The sequence below is a fragment of the Taudactylus pleione genome, unplaced genomic scaffold (assembly GCF_031769625.1).
Source record: "Taudactylus pleione unplaced genomic scaffold, aTauple2 ptg000086l, whole genome shotgun sequence".
Lineage (NCBI taxonomy): Eukaryota > Metazoa > Chordata > Amphibia > Anura > Myobatrachidae > Taudactylus > Taudactylus pleione.
In genome coordinates, this window is record NW_028284488.1 from 11,887,350 (window position 1) to 11,914,580 (window position 27,231).

At 48.4% G+C, this 27,231-nt stretch overlaps 1 protein-coding gene across 1 annotated transcript in view; it reads left to right on the top strand.

Moving 5' to 3' along the window:
• The first annotated feature begins 7,773 nt into the window (after positions 1–7,773).
• Positions 7,774–27,231, top strand: part of NET1 (neuroepithelial cell transforming 1) — a 77,027-nt gene continuing 57,569 nt past the window's right edge. The window contains exon 1 of the mRNA XM_088468702.1: positions 7,774–8,057. Coding sequence (XP_088324828.1) covers positions 7,915–8,057 — 143 coding nt within the window. The 5' untranslated portion in view covers positions 7,774–7,914. The remainder of the gene's footprint in view (positions 8,058–27,231) is intronic.

Sequence of the window (27,231 nt, forward strand, 5' to 3'; positions counted from 1 at the left end):
TGTCTGAAGCCGAACAATATATTCTCACAGCTTAAAATATACAGATATGACTGTCAGAGGTCTATGACCAAATTCACCTCCGGAGACCACCATTTGTTGGGCAGGGAATAACTGTTACAGATTCAATCAGCGGGCTTACTTTTAGTACCATAGTAGGTTTTCCTTCCTTAAATAAGAAAAGTTTTTCCCACAATCTGCTTTATTTGATGTTTGTATGGGTTTGGTCATATTCATTTTCTTTTGAATGTTACTAATTTATGTCCTGTCTGTGGAGCTGTGGCAGAGATAATCTGGGTCTAACTATATGCAAAACCTAGCTTTAATGCTGTCATGGTGCTTGTTTCCTTTTTGTAAGAAGTGTTGCATTGATGCTTAATTTGCTTCCCCATGTTAACTGGTGCTCAGTTGTCCATATCCCTATTTACATGTGAGCCAAGTGTCTCCTAGCTCGCTATTATAAGCCATGACCAATAGCTGCAACTTAGAAGGGAAAGTGCCAAGCAAGTTGGGATTTTGTCTGTGGTGTAAGTGTGGGTGTAGGCCCTATTGATCACAATATGGTAATATTGGTGAAATGGCTGATTACAGCCAAGATATGCAATTCCCCTTCTCACTGAGTGAATTGCCAAAGGTGTAGTCATATGGGGATCCGATCTTTGTAGAGGCACGGAGACTGTATTTAGAAAAGAAAATAGTGCTTCGAGTCTCTAGGATGATCAAAACTCAATCCTTAAAGTCCCAGTACCAATCATTAGCAGACTGAGGATGCTAAAGGGTGATGTTATAAGGGGACAATTTAATTCTGAGTGATGTGTGGTAGCAATGTGCCAGCACTAAATTGGAGACTTTCACAGCATACCTCCTAAAAGGTGCAAAAAACAAATGTGGTGATGGTGGTCATACAAACATCTCATGGCAATTGTATAGCCCTGTAAAGTCAGTAGTTTTAGCCTATGCTATGGGGGCACCCTCATACACCATTATTTTAATAGTCATTGAAGCTGTGGCTTATCACTTTTGCCAAATGTATGGTGGGGGTATGTATAAATATATAAAAAGTACCCCCTTCCCATGATTGCGGTTTAAAAAAAAAAAAAAAAACTTGCATGTATTTCTGCAGTGGTGCTGCCTCACTCTATTACATTTAGCCCCAGATGTTTCAACCAAATATCCATAAGGTTACCATGGACAAAATGTTGCATTTTTGGAGTAGGTTGACAATCTAGAGTGGCCCAGTGGTGTATCTATAATGGGTGTATGGTGCACAAAGGCTCCTGAGCCAAGAGGGGGGGAATGCATGCACACTCTACAGCTATTACTGACTAAAACTATACATTTTTCCTTGTGTTCGTTATCAGTATACTAGCTCAAGTGCAATTCAGAGCATCCAGTTGCTGTATATTGAACAACTTGCCTAAGTTCAATATACAGCATATATTCTCACAACTACTACTGTAGTATAACGCTATCATTTTAATTTTTTTTTTCCATTCTTTTCTGCCACAGTTTTGCTGTTAAACATGCTGAAATGCCATGTTGCACACCACTGAATTCAATTATCTATTAAGCACTTTATGCTGCCTGTTTAGGGGCAGATTAATACAGTAGGTAGGAGAGGTTCCTATTTAAGATGTCCTTTTTCAGCGCCACAACTATTGCTGACACAGTAGAAGCGTTCAGTTACTGTGTGGGCACTAATGGCATGTAATGGGCAGAGTTAGATCTTCTGAGGATGTTTCCCATAACAACTAATTACATAACTAACCTTTTAATCTAGCACATTCTATAAAATGATAGCTGGAATCCATTTGCAGCGGGTAAGCTATCAAATTGTCCTCCCCAAGGCATAAGTCTGCCCATTTTTATTTTTTTTCCTATTAGTTTATATTAAAGCTCCCTATAGAACTTTAATGTTCAGTGCAAGATATGACGCTGCCTACCCTCCAACATGACCAGTTCCACTTGGTACAAAATGCTCTGCTGCTAGACTTCCCACCTAATTTATGATTGAAGTGGTCGCTCTGAATGAGGGCAGCCGCTTGCATCTTGTAGTGCCACCTCTTGGTCAATCGCTAAGCTGTGGGTTACCCACAGCTCTAGCTACCGACCAGGGTGACGGTCGCGATGGTCAAGACCATCGGGGCTTGCGACGAGACCCTAAGGTTGGGTCTCGGCACTCACAAGCACCAGGGAGCTTCCTGCTCTGATTGAGCAGGAAGCTCCCCACTGACATCACTGCTGATGTCAGTGGGGCCGCCCCCCAAACGCCAAGTGTTCCTTCAGGAACGCCTCTGTTTGGCCGGCCATGCCCCCTGCCTGCCTCCCAAATGGGGCGAACTGTCACTCACCATTGGCAGCTCACCCTCTTTGGTACGAGACTCCTAGTGACAGAGCGCCCATCGCTAGCCGGGTCTCGTGCATGTGCACGTCTGAGTCGGCTCTGATGTGCGCATGCCCAGTGGGGGAACATCAACCCGGTTGCGAGCACTCAGCGCTTGTGACCGGGTCTGAATGACCCCCACTGTGTCTCCTGCTGCACTTTCAAATGGTAACCTACACTTCTCACACACCTCCAGGCCTGGTAATTGTAAAAGGAGGTGGGGTAGGAATATTACACTCCCAATCTGTTACATACACAGTTCTCCCACAGATACCTTCACTCACATTTACATCATTTGAAGTACACTGTATCAGGACTTTCACCCCTTTTATCTCTGTGAGTTGCTGTTTTTTATCACCCACCTGGGCCACCTCAACAATTTCTGGAACAGTTTTCTGCCTGGCTCCCTCACTTCCTATCCTCAGACATCTCCACCATCGCTATGGGTGATTTCAATATCCCCATTGCAGTCCACAATCTCCTCATGCCTCCAGACTACTCTCTAACCTAATCTCTTGGCCTCTCCCAATGGACTGAGGGCCTGATTCAGAGCCGGACGCAATTAGCGCTTGCTCGTCCAGAAAATAGGGGTGGCTATTCAAATCAACCGTTCGCTCTTTGCGGTCTGTTCACGCCTCTAGGTCTGAACGAGCGAACAAAACTTGCGGTCGTTTTTTGAAAAAATACACCCCCTGGCCGCTCGCATCCTACGTCATGTCCGCTATTAGATTAATCGAGTACATCGACCAGGGTATGAACTGCTCGCTATTCTTGGGGTTGGTTTTTGCTACCACAATTTTGCGAGCAGATCTGGCTATAAAATAACCCAGGGACGTGGTCAATAACGCTGCTGTTTTAATTATGCACACCCATAAAACGCCCGTTTTGACCTTTAAGCACGCCTGCGTTCGGATCTCCACTCCCCGATTTCAAGCACCTTCCCCCATTTCCACCCACATACGCCTACTCCTGTCACTCAAATTATCAGGCATTCGCAATTTTGCAAGCACATGAATTTCGACTGCACTGACTGGTTCGCGCATGCGTATAACGATCCGTACGCATGCGCAGTTGGGCAAACATCGCTCAGAGCGAACGTGCGGCCGCTTACGAGCGGCTCTGAATCAGGCCCTGACTCCGCTACTCATCGGGAGGGCCACTGCCTTGATCTTGTATTCACCCGACTATGCTCAGTTTCTGATTTCACTAATGCTCCTTTCCCTCTCTCAGATCACAACCTTATCACCTGCACACTCTCCATTACATCAATGTAATTGAAATTAACTAAACCTAAATCCTGCAGAAATATTGATGCTATTAACTTTCAACAACTATCTACCTCTCTACAACAACGACTCTCAACAATTTCTACATTCACTTCTCCTGAAACTGCTGCATCACACCTAAACCAGATTCTAGAAAAAGTTCTCGAAGTAGCTCCAGCTACCCATCACACACAAAGTAGAGTTAGACGTCAACCGTGGCATTCTAACTTAACAAGGCATCTACAAAAACTCATGTAAAGTTGAACGTCAGTGGCGAAAGTCTTGTACTCCAACTGACTTCCTCACTTATAAGACTATCTACAACTCTTATCGTACTGCTCTGGATACTGCCAAACAAACATATTTCCAATCTCTTATCTCTGCCCAAGCCTCTAACCCCAAGCGACTTTTTAATATATTTAAACTGCTTCTTACCCCTCCCTCACCCAAACCACCTGCTACTATCTGTGCACAAGATTTTGCTTCCTATTTTAGGGACAAGATTGATGAGATCCGAAAATGAAATGGTATGCTCTTCCTCAGCTAGTGACCTACTCCATTCCCTACCTGAATCCTCTGGCACATTCTCTTCATTTGTATCTTCCCTCTTCTCATCCTCCTACTCTATTACCTCTCCTCTAGATCCTATACCCTCACAAATCAGTAAAGCTCTGTCTCCTGTGCTTATCCCAACCCTAACTAAAATCTGTAATCTCACTCTTACTGTTCAAGCATGCAGTGATTACTCCTATTCTGAAAAACAAAACTGACACCAACACTCTCTCAAATTACTGTCCTAGCTCCCATGCTCCTCTAAGCTACTTGAGAGACTTGTCTATACCCGCCTCACACACTTTCTTAACTCACAAAACTTATTGGGCCCACTTCAGTCCGGCTTCCGGTCCCAACACTCCAGAGACAGCACTAAGGTAGTAAATGATCTGGTCACTGCCAAGGCTAAAGACCATTACTCACTCCTAATTCTTCTAGATCTCTCTGCTGCTTTTGACACTGTTGACCACTCTCTTCTCATACAAACACTACAATCCCTAGATCTTAAGGACACTGCTCTTTCTTGGTTCTCTTCCTACCTATCTGATCGCTCTTTTACTGTTCATTTTTCTGATTCTGCCTCCTCTATCAGTTGGAGTACTGCAAGGCTCTGTCCTCAATCTATACCTCCTCTCTTGGCAAACTAATCAGCTCTTTTGGATTTCAGTACTAGCTGTATGCGGATGATACTCAAATCTACCTATCTTCCCCAGATTTATCACCATCTGTACTGGTCCGTGTCACTGAATGTCTTTCTGCAATTTCATCTTGGATGTCATCTCGCCACCTGAAACTTAATATTTCTAAAACAGAATTAATTATATTTCCAAAATCCAATAACAGTTACCAACCTGATCTTGCAATCACTGTTGATAACTCTACAATCCACCCTGCCCCACAAGCTCGCTGCCTTGGTGTCATCCTTGACTCTGAACTGTCCTTTGTTCCCCTTATTCAATCTGTCTCAAAATCATGTTACATACATCTAAAAAACATATCCAAAATTTGATAATATCTCACACAAGACACTGCAAAAACTCTAATCCATGCACTTATTTCACACATTGACTATTGTAATAGCCTGTTTTTGGGAAGACCAGTAAGGAGGCTATCGCCATTGCAATCAATTATGAATGCAGCTGCAAGGCTTATCTTCCTTGCCAAACGTTCATCATCTGCTGGCCTGCTCTGTCAGTCCCTCCATTGCTTGCTGGTTTTCTACTGTATTCAATACAAAGTTACTCTTACTTACACATAAAGCTATTAACCAAACCACACCAACATGCATCTCTTCACTCATCTCAAAATAGATCCCAATCCGACCTCTCCGCTCAGCACAAGATCTGCCTCTCTCATCCCCATGCATTACTTGCTCCCACTCACTGTTACAGGACTTTCTTCGGGCTGCACCCACTCTATGGAATGCCTTACCACGCACAATACGACTTTCCTCTAGTCTCCAATCCTTCAAGCGATCCCTGAACACTCGCCTCTTCAGGCAAGCCTATTAGATCCCAGAACCGCTCTCATAACCTTCATATCTAATTACATCCCCTTTCACAGTCCACACACACAACCTCACACATCGTCTTTCTCTCACATCCTCATGACATTTGGCTGACATTCCGGTGTGAATGGATCATGCAGCCCACCAAGAAACTGTGCATTCTGGCTGGACCAAAATGCAATATATAGAACCTATCCTTGTGTATCAATGCCTATTTCCCTATAGATTGTAAGCTTGCGAGCAGGGCCTTCCTACCTATATATCTGTCTGTTATTACCCAGTTTTGTTCTATTAATGTTTACAATTGTAAAGCGTAACGGAATATGCTGCGCTATATAAGAAACTTTATTAAAAATTCGGCCACATTTTTTTAATTTATTTATTATCATTTTAGGGACTTAAAAAAAAAAAAAAGCTTACCCCCATTTTCATGTACCCCAAATTTGATTATTACTATTTTTACCCCCCAAAAAATAATTGCTATTCTTCACAGCTGCAAATATGCATCTGCTGCGGCTATTAGAAACCCCAACTTCCTTCAGCAGGTTAAAATGGGCGTACCCATAGTGATCCCCCATGTCTAGAAATCTTTAGGAGGTTCCTGAAAATTCCCGTTTTTTGGTGATACTTACCGTCGGCTCCCGTTTTCTGTTGATTTCTAATTGAATATGGGGATAAAGCGGGCACGCACCTGATACTTTATCCCTGGAAAACCTGCGAGGTGGATTCCCAAATTGAATATGGGCCTGTAGCCGCAGACTGATGCGATGGCCGTGGGGCATGCTGGCAGGGATCCCTCATACCAGTGTAATGTGGTAGAATCACTATGATTCGAGTCAGTGTGTTGAGACACTCACTAGCCATCTCTAATGGCTAGTGAGTGAGTGTCTCAACACACTGACTCGAATCATTCAGATGAGTGAATGATTCGAGTCACTCAGTGTTTGGTGAGTCGAGACACCCACCTCCCCTAGCCTCTCTGTCAATGGCAGCTCCGCCCCCTACACTGCTGATCCGACCTTATCATACTTCTCCACTGTGTCAGATCAGCAGTGTAGGGGGCGGAGCTGTCAGCGACTCACTGAGCTACAGCCAGGACTCGGGGAGTTCACTGACTCAGGAGAGTCAGTGAGGACCGTGAGCTGTAGTGCTGGGCTGCGGGGAGGGGCGGAGCTGTCAGCGACTCACTCTGAGTCGCTTGCTCCCCTGCTGGCTACAGCGCTGCTCTATCTAAAGAGTCGTGTCTCAAGACCCTTCACTGAGTTGAGCCATGAGGCTCAACTCAGTGCTGTGAATTGATCTGCCCATCCCTATGCTGCTGGGATCGTTGGAGGCTGTTCCTCACTGCCTCAGACCTATCCCTTCCCTCTCTGCTCGACTGTGAGAGTCAATCAGTGTGCAGCGCTGGCCCAGTAGCAGCAGTCACTCACAGACATACACAGAGTGAGTGACAGCTAATAACGTTTATACCAGCAGAGATGGGAGTGATTTCTCTGCTAGTGATGTAAGAGGTTCCTTTTCTGTGTGTTATAAGTATTTTGAATAATGTTTTTAGACTTCAGTTTCTTGTTGCTTTAATTGCCAGTAGCAGTGACGGTGTTTCTCATTCTCTGTCCGTCATCTTTGCCTTTCCTGGGTTGTTGTTGTTTTTTTTTTGGTTGCTTCCTGTCCAAGCCTCTCCCCTTTACCATTTATATGTATAGTTTTTACCATCGAATGCTTTTGATGGGATGGTTAGTTACCATCGCATCGAAGGATTCAAGGGTGGAAGCACTGCCATCATATGATGGTGGGCTTCTGCTGTCCATCCCTAGCATAAACTGTAGGTGCACATCAACCCGTGGAGCAAAAACTGATCTCGCTTTCCAATCGAAAATGCACATGCTAGGTCATCCTGGGAGATAAAGCATGCCGAGCACTGCAGTCCAGCGCTGAGCGACGACCGTGGCGTGTAATGTATTGTGTATCGCCCTTAGACAAAATGGCTCCCTGCAGGCACGCAAGCCGTACGTTTTACATGACGTAGTTGACTGACAAGTTACCGTAGTAAGGCTGTGCCTCTCTGTCAGCGGTGTCTCCTAGCAACCACGTTACCGGCATCCGATTGGCTGCTACCTGACTTCCGCTCCTTTCAAACTAACGGCGCGGCGGTTGGCTCTGTGTGACGGACATTCCTGAGAGACCGCCGTTTAACAACTACGGAGTCCACCATGGAGGGGGAGGAGGTGATGGCGCCTCCGGCGGACCCCGCTCCACCCACCGGGAATCACAAGTCCAAAAAAAGAAATGTTCCTAAACGGAAATCCTCCGTCACTAGCTTAGTGAGCCAGGCCACCCCGGAGAAGGGAAGCAGGTAGGCAAATGGAAGGGGCTAGGGTGAAAGCCAATGAGCCTGGGTCCATACTACTCCAATTACCCCAGCTGAGGTTACTCTGCAGGGCGGTGATGGCTGCTGTTTGTGTAATGTCCGTATCAGGGCGGCACATCCCATGTTGTACCTGGGGCCTGTCACCCAGTGTCAGCTTACTGCTCCGCCTGACCCTCTCAGTCTGCCCGTGACTAGAAGGGACACCTGACAAAGGCTGCATGTGGCCCATCTGACGTGTGGTCTAGTGTGTCCCCCTTATGCCCAACTGTACCGCTGGCGGTGTGTTCTATTCCTTTGTTGTTGGGGTGTTCTCGGTTTTAAATTGTATTAGTAAACACAAGTAAATGCATTGCACCCCATGTGTCTACCAATGATAAGTGCATGTCTTATATCCGCACACTGGAATGGCACTGACTAACACTAGAAATAAAGGCTGTCAGTAATTAATGCCAGTGGGTATGAGGTCATAAGGGGCCCATACATCAGCAATCACATACAAATGGTTCACAGATTCTGTGATTTCCCCGACTTTAAAGATTGCCCAATTCTAAAATCTTTTTGATTGCTGTTGTATGGGCCCCTTTAGGATGTAAACTGTCTAAATGAGAGGAGGCTGAAGTTGGCTTCTTATTTGGCCAGCTTCTTATTCATTTCTTACTCACTTCTTATTCAAGCTCCAGCTTCTTATTCAGAAAATGTTATATTAAAACATTTAAATAAAGTTAGATCACTAAACTAACACTATGTAAACAAAGAATTGTCCCTTACACAGTTTTCAATTGTTATTTTCCTGGCACAATAAGGAATTGGGCATGAATAGGGCAGTAAAGCGGGCACAGGCACCACATTTTGTCATTTTGACTAAGAAGCTGTAGTTGTGCAGGGGTTAACTAGCTTCGGTCATCAAATGTTACACTTGAAACCCACAGAGAGTGGTCTGGTACATATGACCCACTTGCCATTTCCCTTGAGCAACAAGGATTTTGGCATGAATAGGGAAGTAAAGCGGGCACAGGCATCACATTTTGTCATTTTGAAGAAGAAGCTGTAGTTGTGCAGGGGTTAACTACATATGACATACTTGTCATTTGCCTTGACCAGCAAGGATTTGGGCAGTAATGTGGGCACATGCACCATATTTCTTAATTTTTAATAAGTACCTGTAGTTTTTCAAGGGTTAAATAGCTTTGGTCAACAAATTTGACAATTGGGGTCTTTCCCTAAATTAGTAAAAGCCCCACACCTCTGAGCATGGTCTGGTCTTGGAATACAGGAAAAAAAATCTGTGTAGGGTTCACCTTTTATTCCGCTGGTTATAGGGAGAAAGGGGGTAACATATAGCAGGGAGACACACTTAGTGTGCTGTCCTCCTGCCATCACATTAACCAGCCCCAAACTATTCAGCACATTTCTGAAAATCTGAAATCTCTCGGAAAGCTGGTGTAGTGGCGTAATAAGAGGGTGCATATGGGGCACCTTCTGACAGGCCCGGCAGAGGGGGGAGCTGATGGCCTGGGCGATGTCCAGTGCTCAATAAGTCCCCACACCGCCGGCCACGGTACTGGCCCATCCTAGTTAAACAGTGTAGTGCCGACCGCAGTGAGGAGCTCATTTAGAATCGGTTGCGGCTGGCGTCGCTCGCTCTGCATGTGGAGGGGTGTTTTTTTTGTTTTGTTTTTTATCTCCGGCCGCTTGCAAAGCTGACACTAGTGATGTCAGTAACCCCTCCTAAAAAACCCCCCTACCCACCCACAAAACGGGACGAGCTGTCGATTGTTGCGAGCCCTGTAGCGACTGACCTTCAGTCGCTCAGCTGGGCTTGCGCATGCACCTGCTGGACGCGGTGCATGCGCAAACATCGAGCCGCTTGCGAGCGCTGTGCGCTCGTGAGTGGCTCTGAATGAGCTCCTGAATGCGGTCAGCATTTATTCAGGACCGGTGCTAGGCTTCCCTGCGCCCAGCACTGTCCTATGCTGCACAGCCGTGCCCCATCTCTCCTCCTGAGCGCTTACCTAATAGCGCCAGAAGTAGGGTGGGAGGCGGGCTGAGGCTAGCCCATAGAGCCGCCAGTGCATTTACAGCAGCCAATGAGTCAGACAGACTCTCATTGTCTGCTGCTGCGCCCACTGCAATAGCCAGGCTGGAGCTCACTCATGAGCTTCGCCTTCCAGCTCCTGCAGTGGGTTAAGGGAGAGACGTCATGATGGAGAGTGCACCAGCCTGAGAGGACTGTGCGGATGCGGACGGCAGCGTGAGCAGGAGCGGGGATTCAGGTAAGTGGTGTTTTTTTTTTTGTGTGTGTTTGTCTAATGGGGGCACTGCATCTGGGGGGGAGGTGACCTCTACTTGGGACTACTACTAACGGAGTGAGGTAACTACTATTGGGGGCACTGCATATGGGGGGCTCTACTGGGGATTACTACTAGGGGGACTACTACTGGGGGCACTGCATCGGGGAGGGACCATTACTGTGGGCACTACAGGGGAGGGGACTAATACTGGGGCACTGCATCGGGGGACCACTACTTCAGGGCACTGCATGGGGGGGGGACCACTACTGGGGGCACTGAATAGGGAGGATCACTACAGAGGGCACTGGATAGGGGGGGATCACTACTGGGGGCCTGCGTAAGTGGGACAACTACTGCGATCTGCATAAGGGGGACCACTACTGGGGGCACTGTATAAGGGGAACTAATGGGTGGCTGCATAAGGGGGACCACTACTAGGGGTACTGTATAAGGGGCACTACTAAGGGCCTGCATAAGAGGGATCACTACTGGCGCTACTGTATAAGGGGCACTATTAGGGGCCTGCATAAGGGGGATCACTACTGGGGCTACTGTATAAGGGGCACTATTAGGGGCCTGCATAAGGGGGACCACTACTGGGGGCACTGCATTAAGGTGCATATGGAATGGAAAGGAATGTTCACAGTGACGAGATAGGAATGTGTGTCATGTTGACACTCCCCATTTTTAAGTGTCCACGCCCATTTTTTTGCATCTGCACATGGGGGGGGGGGGGGGCTCGGCTCCATTTTTAAACTTCTCCTGGGCTCCATATAAACCAGTTACGCTGCTGCCAGTGCTATGATCAAGTGCTTGATCCCAGCGTCTTAGTCCTGCAGTCCGGTGAGCTGTATCCCCAGCAGGACACATAAGTGTCCGATGCTGGGTAAGTATGTCTGCTTTCAGTGCCGGTCAAGGAACAGCAGCAGCTGACATGTGGCGCCGGCTGCTAGTTGAGTGCAGCTCATGGACCGCCAGCCATTGAAGAGGGGTGACAATTTGAATTTGAGCCAATCACAGTGGTGACAATTTTGACAATGTGAGCCAATCACGGCGTGCACCGGCAGCCAATAGAAATCGGCCACAGTGAGCCAATCGTTGTAAGCCGCGTCATGGCTGGCTACGCCCTTGGCGTCTAGCGTCAGATGTCTCTGGGAGGAAGAGTCAATTTCTACTTCAGGGTCCATAGGGGTCCACAGGGTGACCTTGGGGTATAGCTGGATCCTCGGGCACCACGGAGTTAAAGCTTTCAGCTGCTCCCAGGATGCACTTGGGTCCAACCTCCCCTATACCCCGCCCCCGAGCCACAGGCACCTCAGTTTTAGATGGTGCCCGGCCGGAGTCGGGTCACCCTGCGGGGTGGGCTGCAGGAGCAGCCCCCTAAAGCTTTTAATTTTTTATTTAACTTAGTTAAATTTATTTATTTTTTCTCTAGAGCAGCAGCGCTGGGCTGTCTGTACAGACGCCCATGCTGCCGCTCCTTCTCCCTGCTGGCGCCGCGACGCCAGCACTGAACTGGGGATCGCGGCGGGGGAAGCCAGAGTCTGTACTAGCCGGACTCTGGTTTCCCCCGGGACTGCTGCCGGAAGACGCCGGGGAGATCAGGTAAGCCGCGCACCGCTGATTAGCGGCGGTGTGCGGGTTCCTTTCAAATGCAGTCCCATGCCCCCGGTCTAGGGGACAGACCGGGGGCGCTAGCGGTGGCGGCGGGTTCCCCCTCCAGCGGAGGCATACCCCGCCAGACCACTAGACCACCAGGGTTAATATCGCGGCAAGCGGGATGCCGGCAACCCGGGGGTTAATATGCTAGCCAGGGGAGGAAGCCTTCCCTGTCAGCGGCTCCTCCCCTCAGCTCAGCGCGCCTTTCAGCTCGGAGTCTGGCGTCGCTGAGCTGCAGCTACTCGGGCCACTCCTCCTCTGAGGTCTCCAGCGGCCATTTTCTCTGTGGCAGCGTGGATACTCTCAGGGAGCACGCGGACCGGTCCCCCTGTGTACCTCTCCCCTGCAGAAGGACAGTGTACACAGCACTATAGCCCTCCCAGACACTGAATCTGGGAGGTTGATTGTAGTGGAAAGGTGCAGTGAGTATATCTTCCTGCATGGTATGTGACTTTTGCTAGTGCTGCCTGTCTGTCTTTTTTCTATTTACTGTCAGCCTGTACCTATCCCTTTCCTTCTCCTACAAGCCCTACAGGTGTGCGGGGGAAGGGTGTTTCTACTGACCTCACCTATATAGATCACGTATTTGTGAGGTCCGTCACATACAGTTGTGTGCTACACGGTGCCATATTGTGGGCTGTTGTTCAGCACACTGGTGAGTGCGCACGTTTTCTTCCTAAGTCATGTCTGAGGAGGAGATTGAGCACTCCGGGGCTCCAGCATTGTTCTCCTGCAGGCGCTGTTCTGCAGGAGTGGATAGGGAGGATTTGTCACAGGACGGCCTGTGCGGACGGTGCCAGGCGGTCCCTGGTACGTCTAAACCTCCCATTTCGCAGGAGCCACCATGGGCGATGTTTTCCCAGGTGCTGGTGTCCATCGCGGACCGTCTGTCGGTCCCGACTGCCGCCCCTACTAGGGCGTTGCCCCAGCCTGCCATCCCCCATTCCCCGGGTGTCCCACAATTATTGCAGACTCCCCCGGGGTCTCAGCCTGTTGGTCCCTATGCGGGGTTGCCAATGTATATTCAGTCCACCCCTGTGGCACAGCCGGCTGTGGTGCCGTTTCAGGCTCCTGTGACAGCTCCTCCACCCTGGGTGGATGCGCTTTCCCACACTGTCCAAGATTTGGCGGCAGCATCTTCGGCTTTTCAGTCGATGTTGCGCAGTGACGTGCCCTCCAGGGCGTCTAAACGCTCAGTCATGGCACAGGCTGCGCATCTTTCGGATTCTGAGGGGTTCTCGGATGATGGTGAGGTACAGGATGACTCAGCCTCAGATGCCTCAGTCCAGGAGGTAGACACTAAGTCTTCCATCAATGTGCGGGCTCTGGTTAAGGCGGTGCGGGCTATTCTTCTGATTGAGGATGAGGCACCCGCTCCCAAGTCAAGGTATCCTAGTTTTAAAAAAGCTAAGGTTACTTCTACAGCGTTCCCCTTGTCTGATCAGTTGACTGATCACATGGCGGTGGCCTGGCAGACGCCCAGTAAGCGTTTCCTGCCACAGAAACGCTTGGCGTCCAATTATCCATTCCCGGAAGCGCATTGTAAGAAATGGGAAACTCCGCCTGCAGTCGATTCCCATGTAACACGCCTCATCAGGAGTGCTACTTTGCCATTGCCGTCTATATCCTCGCTGAAGGATCCTACGGACAGGAAGGTGGAGACTTGTCTAAAGTCTATTTATTCTCTCTCAGGGGCTGTAGCCCGGCCGTCCATGGCCATCTCCTGGGTGGCCAAGGCCATTGAGGGGTGGGCCAACGCCTTGGAGGACACGTTTACGGATGAATCTCCGGACGTCCAGAGGGCGTTGTTAGGACAGATGAGAGATGCCGCCTCCTACATTGGAGAAGCATCTTTGGATGCTAGCCTGTTGACCTCTAGGGTTTCGGCGGCAGCAGTGTCTGCTCGTAGATCCTTGTGGTTGCGGTCTTGGAGAGCAGACGCGGATTCAAAGAAAGGCTTGGAGGCCTTGCCTTTTAATGGGGAATTACTATTTGGTCCGGACCTGGACAAAATAGTAGATACCCTGGCAAAATCCAAGTCAGCCTTCCTCCCTTCAGCTACTACACCTGCTAAGGTCCGGAGCTCGGCGTTTCGTTCCTTTCGAGTTCAGGGCAAGGCAAAGGGTCAGTCCTTCCCGAGGCAGTCCGCACCCAAGACCGCCTCAAAGCCAAAGAAGCAAGCCTGGAGTGCTAGGCGCCCTTCTTCCAAGCCAGAAGATAAGCCTTCTGCGTGATGGGACGGGCCTCCCTCTGGGGGACCCCAGAGTGGGAGGCCGACTTCTTCAATTCGCCCAGTGCTGGCACAATACCACCACGGATGCCTGGGTGCGAGAAGTGGTCTCCCAGGGGTACGCCCTGTCTTTTCGGCACAGGCCGCCTTGCCAGTTTTTTTGCACAAGTCCTTTTCAGGACAAAACCAAGGCCTTGCAGGTTCAGGAAGCCATAGAGGCCTTGCTGACGGCGGGGGTCATTATACCCGTACCACAGTCTCAACGTGGGATGGGGTATTACTCTACGCTGTTTCTGGTGCAGAAACCCAATGGCTCTCATCGCCCCATCCTCAATTTGAAGTCCCTGAACAGGTTTCTCAGGGTTCCCAAATTCAGGATGGAAACTTTGCGTTCCATCATACTGGCGATGGAACTGGGGGATTATATGGTCTCCCTGGATATCCAGGACGCCTACCTCCATGTGCCTATAGCAACATCGCACCAACGGTTTCTGCGGTTTGCTATTCTCCACTACCAATTCAGGGCTCTACCCTTTGGTCTCTCCACGGCACCAAGGGTATTTACCAAGGTGATGGCGGTCATGGCGGCTCACCTTCGGAGCCAGGGGATACGGTTGCTACCGTATCTAGACGACCTCCTCTTGCTGGCAAGCTCCCCGGAGGTACTGATCCAGCATCTCCACCTGACGGTCGCTTGTCTACAGGCGCACGGCTGGTTGATCAACTGGAAGAAATCCTCCCTCATCCCATCACAACGGATGGTTCATTTGGGGGCCCTGCTGGACTCTCGTCAGCAACGGACTTTTCTGACTCCAGAGAAGGTCTCCTCCTTACAGCTGCGGATTCACAGTTGTCTGAGCAGTGGCAGAGTGTCGGTGCACTCAGCGATGAGAGTTTTGGGGTCCATGGTGTCGGCATTCGACATGGTGGAGTTTGCCCAGTTCCATTCCAGGCCCCTGCAGGGGCTGATTCTTTCAGAATGGAACGGATTGCCACACAGGATCCGCTCTCAGATGCTGGTGTTGTCCTCGGAGGTGCGTCTGTCCCTAGCCTGGTGGCTGCAGACAGCGCATCTCCTGGAGGGGCGCCCCTTTTGGATCCCGGAATGGGTTCTGCTCACGACAGATGCCAGTCTCCGGGGTTGGGGGGCGGTGACAGGCTCCTTGTCACTTCAGGGTCGTTGGTCGGCGGAGGAAGCGATTCTTCCCATCAACATCCTGGAACTGCGGGCAGTATACAGAGCCCTGCAGTCGTCCGGCACCGCTCTTCACGGAAGGGCCGTTCAGGTGCAGTCGGACAACGCCACCACGGTGGCGTACATCAATCACCAGGGAGGGACTCGCAGTCGAGCTGCGATGTCGGAGGTGTCCCGCGTCCTGGCTTGGGCGGAGCGCTATCTTCCAGCTCTCTCGGCAGTTTTCATCCCAGGAGTCCTCAATTGGGAGGCAGACTTCCTCAGCCGTTACGATGTGCATCCCGGGGAATGGTCGCTTCATCCAGAGGTATTCCAACTACTCGTGGACAAGTGGGGGCTGCCAGAGCTGGACCTGATGGCGTCCCGTTACAATCACAAGCTGCCTGTGTACGGGTCAAGGACAAGGGACGCAGGCGCAAGTCTGATAGACGCGCTGTCGGTGAAATGGCTGTTTCAACTGGCTTACTTGTTCCCTCCGATATCTCTGCTACCTCGGGTCCTGCGCAAGTTCAAACAGGACGGAGGCACACTGATCCTGGTGGCCCCAGCGTGGCCCAGAAGGTCGTGGTACTCCGATCTGCGGAGCCTGTCCATCGACGCTCCGTACCTCCTACCTCAACGGCGGGACCTGTTGTCTCAGGGGCCCTGTCTTCACCCGGATCTGGGTCGACTATCTTTGACGGCGTGGCTCTTGAGACAGCCGTCCTGAGGTCTCGGGGCTTTTCTAGCTCCGTTATTACCACCATGCTGAGGGCGCGCAAGCCTGCTTCCGCGAGGATCTATCACAGAGTGTGGCACACTTACTTTCAGTGGTGCGAGGCCAGAAACTATGATCCCCAGGTGTTCCGAGTTTCGCGTATTCTGGCTTTCCTTCAGTCCGGTTTGGATTTAGGATTACGTCTTTCTTCACTGAAGGTACACGTGTCTGGTCTGTCGGTGTGGTTCCAGCGCAGGATCGCTGCTATGCCGGACGTACACACCTTTTTCCAGGGTGTTTTGAGAATCCAGCCTCCCTTTGTGCCACCTGTGGCCCCGTGGGATTTGGCGGTGGTTCTTAGGGCCTTACAGGGTCCTGCTTTTGAGCCCTTGGAGTCAGTGGAGCTCAAGTGGCTAACTTTTAAAACTGTTTTCCTCTTGGCAATTGCTTCTGCCAGGAGGGTTTCAGATTTGGGGGCGCTTTCTTGTCGTCCCCCTTTTCTGATTTTTCATCAGGACAGAGCGGTGCTTCGCACTCGTCCTGATTTCCTGCCTAAGGTGGTTTCCAGGTTCCACATTAATCAGGAAATTGTTGTACCAGCCTTTCAGTCACCTGATCTTTCGGCTGGGGAGACTTCCTTAGACGTTGTAAGGGCACTCCAGGTTTATGTGGACCGGACTAGTTCTGTGAGGAAGTCGGATTCTTTGTTTATCCTCTTTGGTTTTCACAAGAGGGGTTGGCCTGCCAACAAACAGACTCTAGCCCGTTGGCTTCGTTCTGTTATTATTGAGGCTTATATGCAGGAGGGTTTACCTGTTCCAGCCTCTGTTAAGGCTCATTCCACTCAGTCCGTGGGCCCTTCTTGGGCTGCTAGCCGTTCAGCTCTGTAAGGCGGCCACCTGGTCTTCCATTCAGACCTTTTTGAGGTTCTATGCGTTTGACACCTTTGCCTCTCAGGATGCATCCTTTGGGCGCCGGGTTCTCCTATCAGCACAGGAGCGTCCCCGCCCTTAGTTGGACTGCTTTGGGACATCCCCAAGGTCACCCTGTGGACCCCTATGGACCCTGAAGTAGAAAACAAGAGATATGGTAAGAACTTACCTTTGTTATCTCTGTTTCTACCCGCCCTGACGCACCTGGCTTCATATGGGCTCTGTGACTGGTCACCGGTTTTCCGTCTCCCATTTCTGTGAGTATGGTTCTTGTGTGTTCCAGTCTTCCTTCTCTCTGTTTCGTCTCCTCCTCCGGCCTGGGCTGCTTACCAACTGAGGTGCCTGTGGCTCGGGGGCGGGGTATAGGGGAGGTTGGACCCAAGTGCATCCTGGGAGCAGCTGAAAGCTTTAACTCCGTGGTGCCCGAGGATCCAGGATCCAGCTATACCCCAAGGTCACCCTGTGGACCCTATGGACTTCGTAGAAACAGAGATAACAAAGGTAAGTTCTTACCATATCTCTTGTTTTTGCGGAAATGGGTGAAGAGCTCCAGTGGCCGTGGAAGAGTCCAGAAGACACCGGGCTCAAAAGAGAAGAGCTCCAGCGGCTGCAGAAGACGCTAGGAGACACTGGGCTCAATAGAGAAGAGCTCTGGCAGCGCCGTTACTAGCCAGAATGGGCCAGCGACAGAAGATTGCGGCTGAGGACCGGAGCGTACTGCAGTGGTTGGGAAGTAAAAGAGCGAATGAAGATCCTCACTGCATCCTCTCACACCGGACAGGTAGACCCTCTTTGAGACCTTACCATCATTAACCCCTCCCTAGACCACCAGGTTGTCAGGCAGTAGGCACGTAGGGGTCATCAGGCCTTAAGCCTGTGGCACAAATAGGTGGGGATTAGGCCCGTGCTCCTAAGGCTATAATTGACCCTGGGCAATAGGCCCAGTTCACATAAATAAGCGAGGTGCCAACTTCTCATCTTGCCCTGGGCGCCAAACACCATAGTTCTGCCCCTGGATCTTGGTCACTGCTACCTGGGTGAAGACTGCTGTGGCAGTGGGAGTTTGCCAGCTCAAGGTGAAGATTACAGGAAGCACTGAGATCGTGGGAGTCGGCCCACCTCAGGTGAAGAACACACAGTAATTGTGGATGAACTAGGCTTAGTTCAGCCAAAGACTACTGGACTGGTAAATCTAATTGCATTGTATTTTCATTCAATTGCATGCTATTTTAATTGTCAGGCATTAAGCCCGTGGCCACTGTGGGCATTAAGCCCTATTCAGCAGGCACGGCCTTTGTTAGGCGGACAATAAGCCTGAGCCAGAGAGGGCACAAGTCCCACAAGGTATAAGGGGCATTAGGCCCTATAGGGTTAATTTTGGATCCACATCATTAGCCCATTGTTAGGTGGGCAATAGGCCCTACATAGTGTCATTGATCCCCTAGAAGGCAGGCACTAGGCCTGAGGCAGAAGATGATTAAGCCCTGTAGTACTGTTCTGATTTCATAAGAATGTATTGTGGTTTGTAACCTTGTTACCTCGTCATCTCAGCTACTGCAATCAGGCCTCCATTAAAAGGTAGGCTGTAGTAAGGTACCTGTTTGTGATTATAGTAATGTTTTGTAACTGCATTATTCCCTTGTCCTGTAACAATTATTGCATTATTGGTGTAGATGCATTGTTGGGGAGCATAGGGGTAGCATGGTGATATGGAGTGCACTACATCCAGCCTGTATTGCTGTTGGCAGGGTGCTGGTGTATGTATGAGTAGTCAGGTTGGTGTGTGTGCTCAGAGGCGTCACCTGGTGCGGACGCTCGGAGTCCTCCTGCGCGCCATTTGCGTGCGCTCCCAGAAGGGGCATGGCTTCGCCCGTGAAGCGACACCCCTTATGTGAGCCGATCTTGGGTGCGTTACCGCCTCCCGTGCTCCTGCAGCTGTTGGGGCAGCCCACAGTCTCTCCCTGCCTCTCTCCGCGTACTGGCATCACAGTGACACCATCCGACGGCGTGACACCAAAATAGCAGAGCAGCTCTGCTGTTTTGGTGTCAAACCCTTCGAATGGTGTCACCCAGTGCGGCCCGCACCCAGTGGCGGTTCTAGGGACGGGCTAACAGGGCCGTAGCCCAGAACGCCGGCCCCTAGAGGGCGCCACTGAGTCCCCAGGAGGGCGAAAATCCCATAAGAAAATAAAAACCCCAGCGCCGGTCCCCCCCCCCCTCCCCCGCGTTGCCGGCGCCCGCTGAATATTTGTTATCAGCGGGCACCCGGCTCCCTCTCTGCAGCCGAAGCCCACTCCAGAGCTCTGGCTCCCGCATAGAGCACTATGGGTGGGACGTCATGACGTCTCTCCCATAGATCCATGGAGCCGGAGCTCACTCCTGAGCTCCGGCTCCAGCAGAGAGCACTATGGGAGGGACGTCATGACGTCTCTCCCATAGATCCGTGGTGGAGCCACCTTCGGACCAGACGGCAGCAGACGCAGGAGTGGGGCTTAAGGTAAATATTGTGTTTGTATTTTTTCTTTTTCAGAAGGGATGCATGAGGGCATGTCTGTAAGGGGGCAGTACAACTGGGGGCACTACTATAGGGGGCATTACTGTGGGCACTACTATAGGGGCATTATTACTTGGGGCACTACTATAGGGGACTTTACCAATGGGGGCATTAACATTGTGGGTACTACTGAGGGCACTGCATGGGGGGCACCAATACTGGGACCATTGTGTAAGAGATACCACTGCTTTGAGCATTCTATAAGGGGCACCACTACTGTGGGCATTGTATTAGGGGCACTACTACTGTGGGCATTGCTACTCAGTACTGAGGGCCTTGTGTATAAGGGGCACTGATTTGGGCATTGTGTAAAAGGGGCACTGTGTCATAACATGAATAAGGGACTAATGTGTGGTGTAATTTGAATTGGGGATACTGTATTATACAGGGCATTACTGTGTGTGGCATAATGTATTATACAGGGCATTACTGCGTGTGGCATAATGTGTTATACAGGGCATTACTGCGTGTGGCATAATGTGTTATACAGGGCATTACTTCGTGTGGCATAATGTGTTCTAAAAGCCATTACTGCATGTGGCATAATGTGTTATACAGGGCATTACTGCATGTGGCATAATGTGTTATACAGGGCATTACTGCATGTGGCATAATGTGTTATACAGGGCATTACTGCATGTGGCATAATGTGTTATACAGGGCATTACTGCATGTGGCATAATGTGTTATACAGGGCATTACTGCATGTGGCATAATGTGTTATACAGGGCATTACTGCATGTGGCATAATGTGTTATACAGGGCATTACTGCATGTGGCATAATGTGTTATACAGGGCATTACTGCATGTGGCATAATGTGTTATACAGGGCATTACTGCATGTGGCATAATGTGTTATACAGGGCATTACTGCATGTGGCATAATGTGTTATACAGGGCATTACTGCATGTGGCATAATGTGTTATACAGGGCATTACTGCATGTGGCATAATGTGTTATACAGGGCATTACTGCATGTGGCATAATGTGTTATACAGGGCATTACTGCATGTGGCATAATGTGTTATACAGGGCATTACTGCGTATGGCATAATGTGTTATACAGGGCATTACTGCGTATGGCATAATGTGTTATACAGGACATTACTGCATGTGGCATAATGTGTTATACAGGACATTACTGCATGTGGCATAATGTGTTATACAGGGTATTACTGCGTGCGGCATAATGTGTTATACAGGGCATTACTGCGTATGGCATAACGTGTTATACAGGGCATTACTGCATGTGGCATAATGTGTTTATAAAGGACATTACTGTGTAAGACACACTGTGTAAGGCGCATTACTGCACATTGCAATTATTCGCCACGAGGGGAGAGCTTGGGGGAAGCCCAGCACCTTCATAAGTGCGGGGCACGCCCCACAGTGTGATGAATTGGGGGCGTTCCCCAAGGACACGCCCCCTTTTCCGGATTGCGTGCGCTTTCAGCGCACGCAGAGGAACGTCTTCTAAAAAAGAAGATTTTTTAGGGGGGGGGGAGGGGACGCAACTGTGAACTTTCGCCCTAAGCTCCACAATGTCTCGAACCGGACCTTGCCCGCACCCCCCTTGTGATGCCAGTGTGTGTGGTAAACACTAAAGATAGAAGTCAGTATAGTGAAGCTGTGTAGGTGGCTGTTATTTTGTGTCTATGTGCAGGTACCGAGATCCGGATCATTTGTCCATTGCCCAAATTATTTATGCCAAAATCCTTGTTGGTCAAGGGAAATGGCAAGTGGGTCATGTGTACCTGACCCCCCCCCTCTGTGGGTGCCAAGAGTCAAATTTGTTGACCAAGGATATTTACCCCTTGCACAACTACAGCTACTTAGTCAAAATAACAAAATCTGGTACCTGTGCCCGCTTTACTATCCTATTCAGGCCCAAATCCTTCTTGGTCAATGCAAATGGCAAGTGGGTCATATGTACCTGACCACCCTCTGTGGGATCCAAGTGTAACATTTGATGACCGAAGCTAGTTAACCCCTGCACAACTACAGCTTCTTCTTCAAAATGACAAAATGTGATGCCTGTGCCCGCTTTACTGCCCTATTCATGCCAACATCCTTGTTGGTCAAGGGAAATGGCAAGTGGGTCATATGTACCTGACCACCCTCTGTGGGATCCAAGTGTAACATTTGATGACCGAAGCTAGTTAACCCCTGCACAACTACAGCTCCTTAGTCAAAATGACAAAATGTGGTGCCTGTGCCCGCTTTAATGCCCTATTCATGTCCAATTCCTTATTGTGCCAGGAAAATAACAATTGAAAACTGTGTAAGGGACACAATTATTTGTTTACATAGTGTTAGTTTAGTGATCTAACTTTATTTAAATGTTTTAATATAACATTTTCTGAATAAGAAGTGAATAAGAAGCTGGAGCTTGAATAAGAAGTGAATAAGAAATGAATAAGAAGCTGGCCTAATAAGAAGCCAACTTCAGCCTCATCTAAATAAGACATATTTATTAATTATTGGGTTTTCAACCCAATACGTAGAGCCGTATTCAATTTGAGCGGACCTGCGATACTTTTCCGCCTCCTGGACTTTTCACCTACATCGCGTGTTTTGCAGGCGGAAAAGTATCGCATGTGTGCCCGCGTATCCCCGTATTCAGTTTGAAAGTATAAAAGCTAAAACGGGACCTGGCGAAACTTAAACAAGCGGAAAGTACTATCAGGTTTTGGGGAAATCAGCCCGATTTGGCTTGCTGAAGGTATTTGGTGTTTTTAGAGTAAATTGTTTTTATTAGGTAACCATAGTAAATCATTACAAACATAAAAAAGGGGAGGAAAAGAGAAAGGGGAAAAAAAAAAGAGAACCATTTCAAAATTGGTGGCACAAAATAAATCTGCAAAATAAAATTTCAATCAGATCCTAAAAAATACAAAATTTCCTGATCAAAATATATAAACAAGATAAACAAAATCACATATTAAAACATTAATTAGATATTATAATATATAAGGGAAAAACAAAATAAATAGGTTAAAAAAATCAAGAAGTGAGGAGGGGAAAAAAAAAAAGTCGCTGCATGATTCGAGTGTAGATCAACAACAAGGCCACAACTATTTTAATAATAAATATCAGCTCCACTAGGTCACATAGGGCTCAGGCAGGGAAATACATATAACTTACACAGGTGTTAGGTCGGCTAGAGCGAGTGGTTTTATATGACACAGAATCTTTAAAATCCATCCAGCGAGACCAGGTATCCCCAAAGGATTCGAAGTCGCCATCAGCCTAAGTTATTAAATCGTCCATCTCCATATATAAATCTAGTCTCATGAACCAGTCAGTCAATGCGGGAGGAGAAGAGGAGCACCATCTCACCGGGATAACCGCCTTTGCTGCGTTATTTAAATAACAATAAAGACCTTCTGTACCTCGAGAGGGTCCCAGATGACAGATGGAACAACCAGAACAGGGGGTCCGTAGGAACCGGTTCACCAAGAATTATGGCTGAGAGGTGAATTACTTCTGACCAATAGGGTCGGAGGAGTGGGCACTGCCACCAGATATGAAAAGGATTACCCGGGGCATTCGAGCAGCGCCAACATATATTGGGCATCCCGATCCCCATTTTAGAAAGAGTATCAGGGCATCTGTACCATCTCGAGATGAGTTTGTATTGAGTCTCAACAACAGTGGTACTCTTGGAGCAAGCATGTGCTAGTGCAAATATTTTATTCCACTGAGTTTCATCCAGACTGGAACCGAGGTCACGATTCCAACGCTCAGTAAAACTAGGGAGGGAGATATCAGCATCTGAGGAGAGAGATCTGTAGAGTAATGAAATAGTATGGGTGGGGGGAGTGGGACTTGCGCATAACTGCTCAAAAGGAGTATAAACCCTACTTAAAGTCTGGGGTGATCCCAAGGAGTGTAAGAAATGACGAACCTGGAAATAGCGCCAGTATTCATTAGCCTGCAGCTTCCATCTCTCACGTACTTCTGCAAAGGATAATACGCTGCCATCGCTAACCACCTGTCCAACTATGAAAAGGAGTGCCCTCAACCAAGAATGGAAGGTAATATGGTCCATCCCCCGAGGGAAACTATCATTAGAGAGGAATGATGTTAGAGGAGAATTAGGGAGAGAATATCGATGGGGATCTCCTCATGGTCTTCCAACAGGAGAGCGTAGGACCAATAGTAGGGTGGGTTAAATATTGGGAGAACAGGAAGCCATGGAGCTATCGACAGGGGGATCTTAAGTGCTTGTTGTTATATATATATATATATATATATATATATATATATATATATATATAAATCTCTATCCATCCATTGTTTAGGGGAATCAGATCTAGTCCATTCTAAAATGCAGTGTAGGAGGCATGCTTGATGGTATCTTTTAATATTTGGAAGGGAAATGCCACCTTTTATCCTTATGACGGGACATAAGACCTAACCTCAGACGGGGTCTATTCCTACCCCCCCCATAACCCAGCCCCCCCCCCTCCCCCAGAGTCTAGTTTGCTATTTTGTAACTATGTCCCCCAACATTTTTTTTTTCTTCGCTCCCCAAATTCAAAGTGATTTTTCGGGTTTTTTTTTAATTTTTTTAATGCAGCTTACCTTTAGGGGACTGAAGGCTGCACGGGGGTTCCCGCAACTTTGCATCCCAAAACCCCAATTCTGCACTTTTTTCCGCCTGCTAGTCATAGGCGAAACTTTTCCGCCTATTACATTGCATTGACTTTCAAGTCTTTCAAATTGAATACTTTTCCGCCCAGCGAAATGACGTCGTCTGCAAAACTTTTTCGCCTCAAATTGAAAAGGGCCTAAATTTTGTATTGCCACAACAAAAAATTAAGGATTGCTTCAATTTATTAAAATAAACACTTGCATGGAGAGGGACTCTAACAGGAGCCCATTCTTGCAAAATGTTAGAAGTGAAGTGATCACTAATACGTTTTGGGGTACAGAAAAATGTATATCCATGTTTTTCTGTGTTTTTATACAAGTTTGTAAAAAGTTTTAATAAATACTTTTTCCTCATCCGCAAATTAAAAAAAAACAAAAACCCTCTTCTATCAATACAACACCTCCACACCTGTCCCACGTTATTTACACCACTACACACCTGTCCCACGTTATTTACACCACTACACACCTGTCCCACGTTATTTACACCACTACACACCTGTCCCACGTTATTTACACCACTACACACCTGTCCCACGTTATTTACACCACTACACACCTGTCCCACGTTATTTAACCCATTATTGTTCCTTTAGAGAGATTTACCTGAAAGCTGACATGTCTTTATTGGCCAAATGATGCTATTTAAACACCTCTAAGTACATGATTATTCATTTGTAGGGGTGTTACAGACGTTCTACACTGTGTCCTGACATTTTTACTTTGAAATATAGATATTCCCTATCTTTTCTCCTTCTCAGGGGGGTGTGTACAAAAAATGCGTTTTCTCTGAAAAATCAGTGCGAGTATGGAATTGCATTAATTTCTTAATATTTGCACAATACAAAGATAAATGGAAATGAAAAAAAAAATAAGCATGTATCCTTCGCAAGGTAACCATTGATGGTTATTTGGTGCATATGCACTATCAACACCAGAAGTTGGCGCAAACACACAAGGTACTGTAGTGCGGTTACTTCAGGGTAATGTTCCTGCTATGCTGTTACAGTGTGGAGCCACACCGTGCCCAATTTTATTGAGCTTTAAATTCACTCTGGCCTTATGGAGGCACCCCGCTTATCAGACTGACGGAGGGCCTATGGTACTGCTTTGCCGCTCCGGGTGCATGATAGATGCTGTGCACATGGCATCTATTCACAGTGCTGGGAGAGCTTGGGGGCAAGCCGCTGGGCACGCCCCCTAGAGTGGTGGCAAGGGTGGTGTGTCACAAGTCCACTCCCTCTCTGAGAGGCCACATCCTCTCTTCTGAGGCGCACAGATGTGCCCTCTCCCCCATTATTAAAACCTAGCATGTAAACACTCCGGGTGTCCTCACTGAAGTAATACAATTTCTACGTTTATAAAAAGGACAAAAAAGACTGGTGAAAATGAAGGGAAAATGTGTAATAATACCATATTGGATTCTTTTGTTATACAGTTTGATCAAGATTATTAACGCATAAACATCAGTATTCTCCCCAGGCTGTTTTTTGCGGGTGCGCCACCCGGAAAGGCACAGCCTACCACCCTGCACTTTGGGAGCCTGCAAGTGGGGACAGTATCTGTAGGATCTGGTCCTTTTTTATACAGCTCCCAGACTTTGCAGCATTTTCATAATCCGACGACTAGGCCTCTAATAAGAGGAGCATTAATATATAAAATGTTATTTCAAGTTTAATTCATTATAAGGTCAGGGAAACATTTTATTATTGCGAAGGCCCCCCTCCCCCCACCCGGCTACTTCTTGATGCCACCTGGCTGGAAAAAATTTCTGTGGAGAACACCGCACAAAACCATATCCGTGCATAAAATACTTCACTACATGCAAGTCTAAAACGTCTTGTTTGTAGTGGATGAAGCTAGCCACTAGATGGCATAATATCACAGGACAAAAATATGTTCTCCCTCTAATGCAATTTGCAATTCTCAATCAAGAAGTGCAAAATCCATATTTTGGAGTAAAAATGTGGGGACTTAGTTCAGAACCCTTTGGATACCGATGACCCCCCCCCCCCCCCTCCTCAAACCAATGACTACTTAGGAAAAAAAAAATTATAAAGTTATCTTAATTCGCCCCAAAAGAGACATGTCATTTTTGGGGCAAAAATGTCAATAGTGTTGGAAAATTGGTTTAAAGTACTGGGACAGGTATTTTGGGGGGCTGCATGGATGGGGCAGGTGTTTTTAGGATTGCAGGTGGCTGCAGCAGGTGTATTTTAAAAAAAATAAAATAATCTGCACTTTATAGACACAAAAATATACTAGAACCCATTTTAATGTATCCAGTGTTCTCCCCAGGCTGTTTTCTGCGGGCGCATTGCCCGCCAGAAACAGCCTGCCGCCCGGCACTTTTCCCCGACGACCCCCGTTGTGGAACGCTGGACTCTGAAGTGACCGGAGGCTAAGGAAGCCTCTGATCGTTTCAGAGGCCAGTGTTGCACTGCGCGGGTGACGTCATGACATCACCCGTGGCGTGAGGAGCCTGCCCCGCGCGCCTGCTGGATCTAGTTAGATCCAGTCAGCGCGAGGGAGTGGGAGCGGCCAGCAAGTAAAGGTAAGTGCTGGGCTGGGGCCAGGACCAGTCTGGGGGCACTGCATAAGGGGCACTATTAAATCTGGGGGCACTGCATAAGGGGCCAGTCAGGGGGCACTATTTAAGCCTGGGGGCACTACATAGGGTTACTACTTCAGCCAGGGGGCAATGCATAAGGGCAAAATTAAACTACAGGGGGCAATGCATAAAGGGGAAAACTACAGGGGACACTGTATAATTTGCACTTTTGACTGAGAGCCAGTGGGGAAGCAGCCTGAGACCCTTTTTCCGGCGCGCTCATAATTGCGAAGGCCCTCACCTGGCTACTTTTGGATGCCACCCGGCTGGAAAAAATTTCTGGGGAGAACACTGGTACCCCCAATTTAACTACAGCAATTATTTTTCTCAAA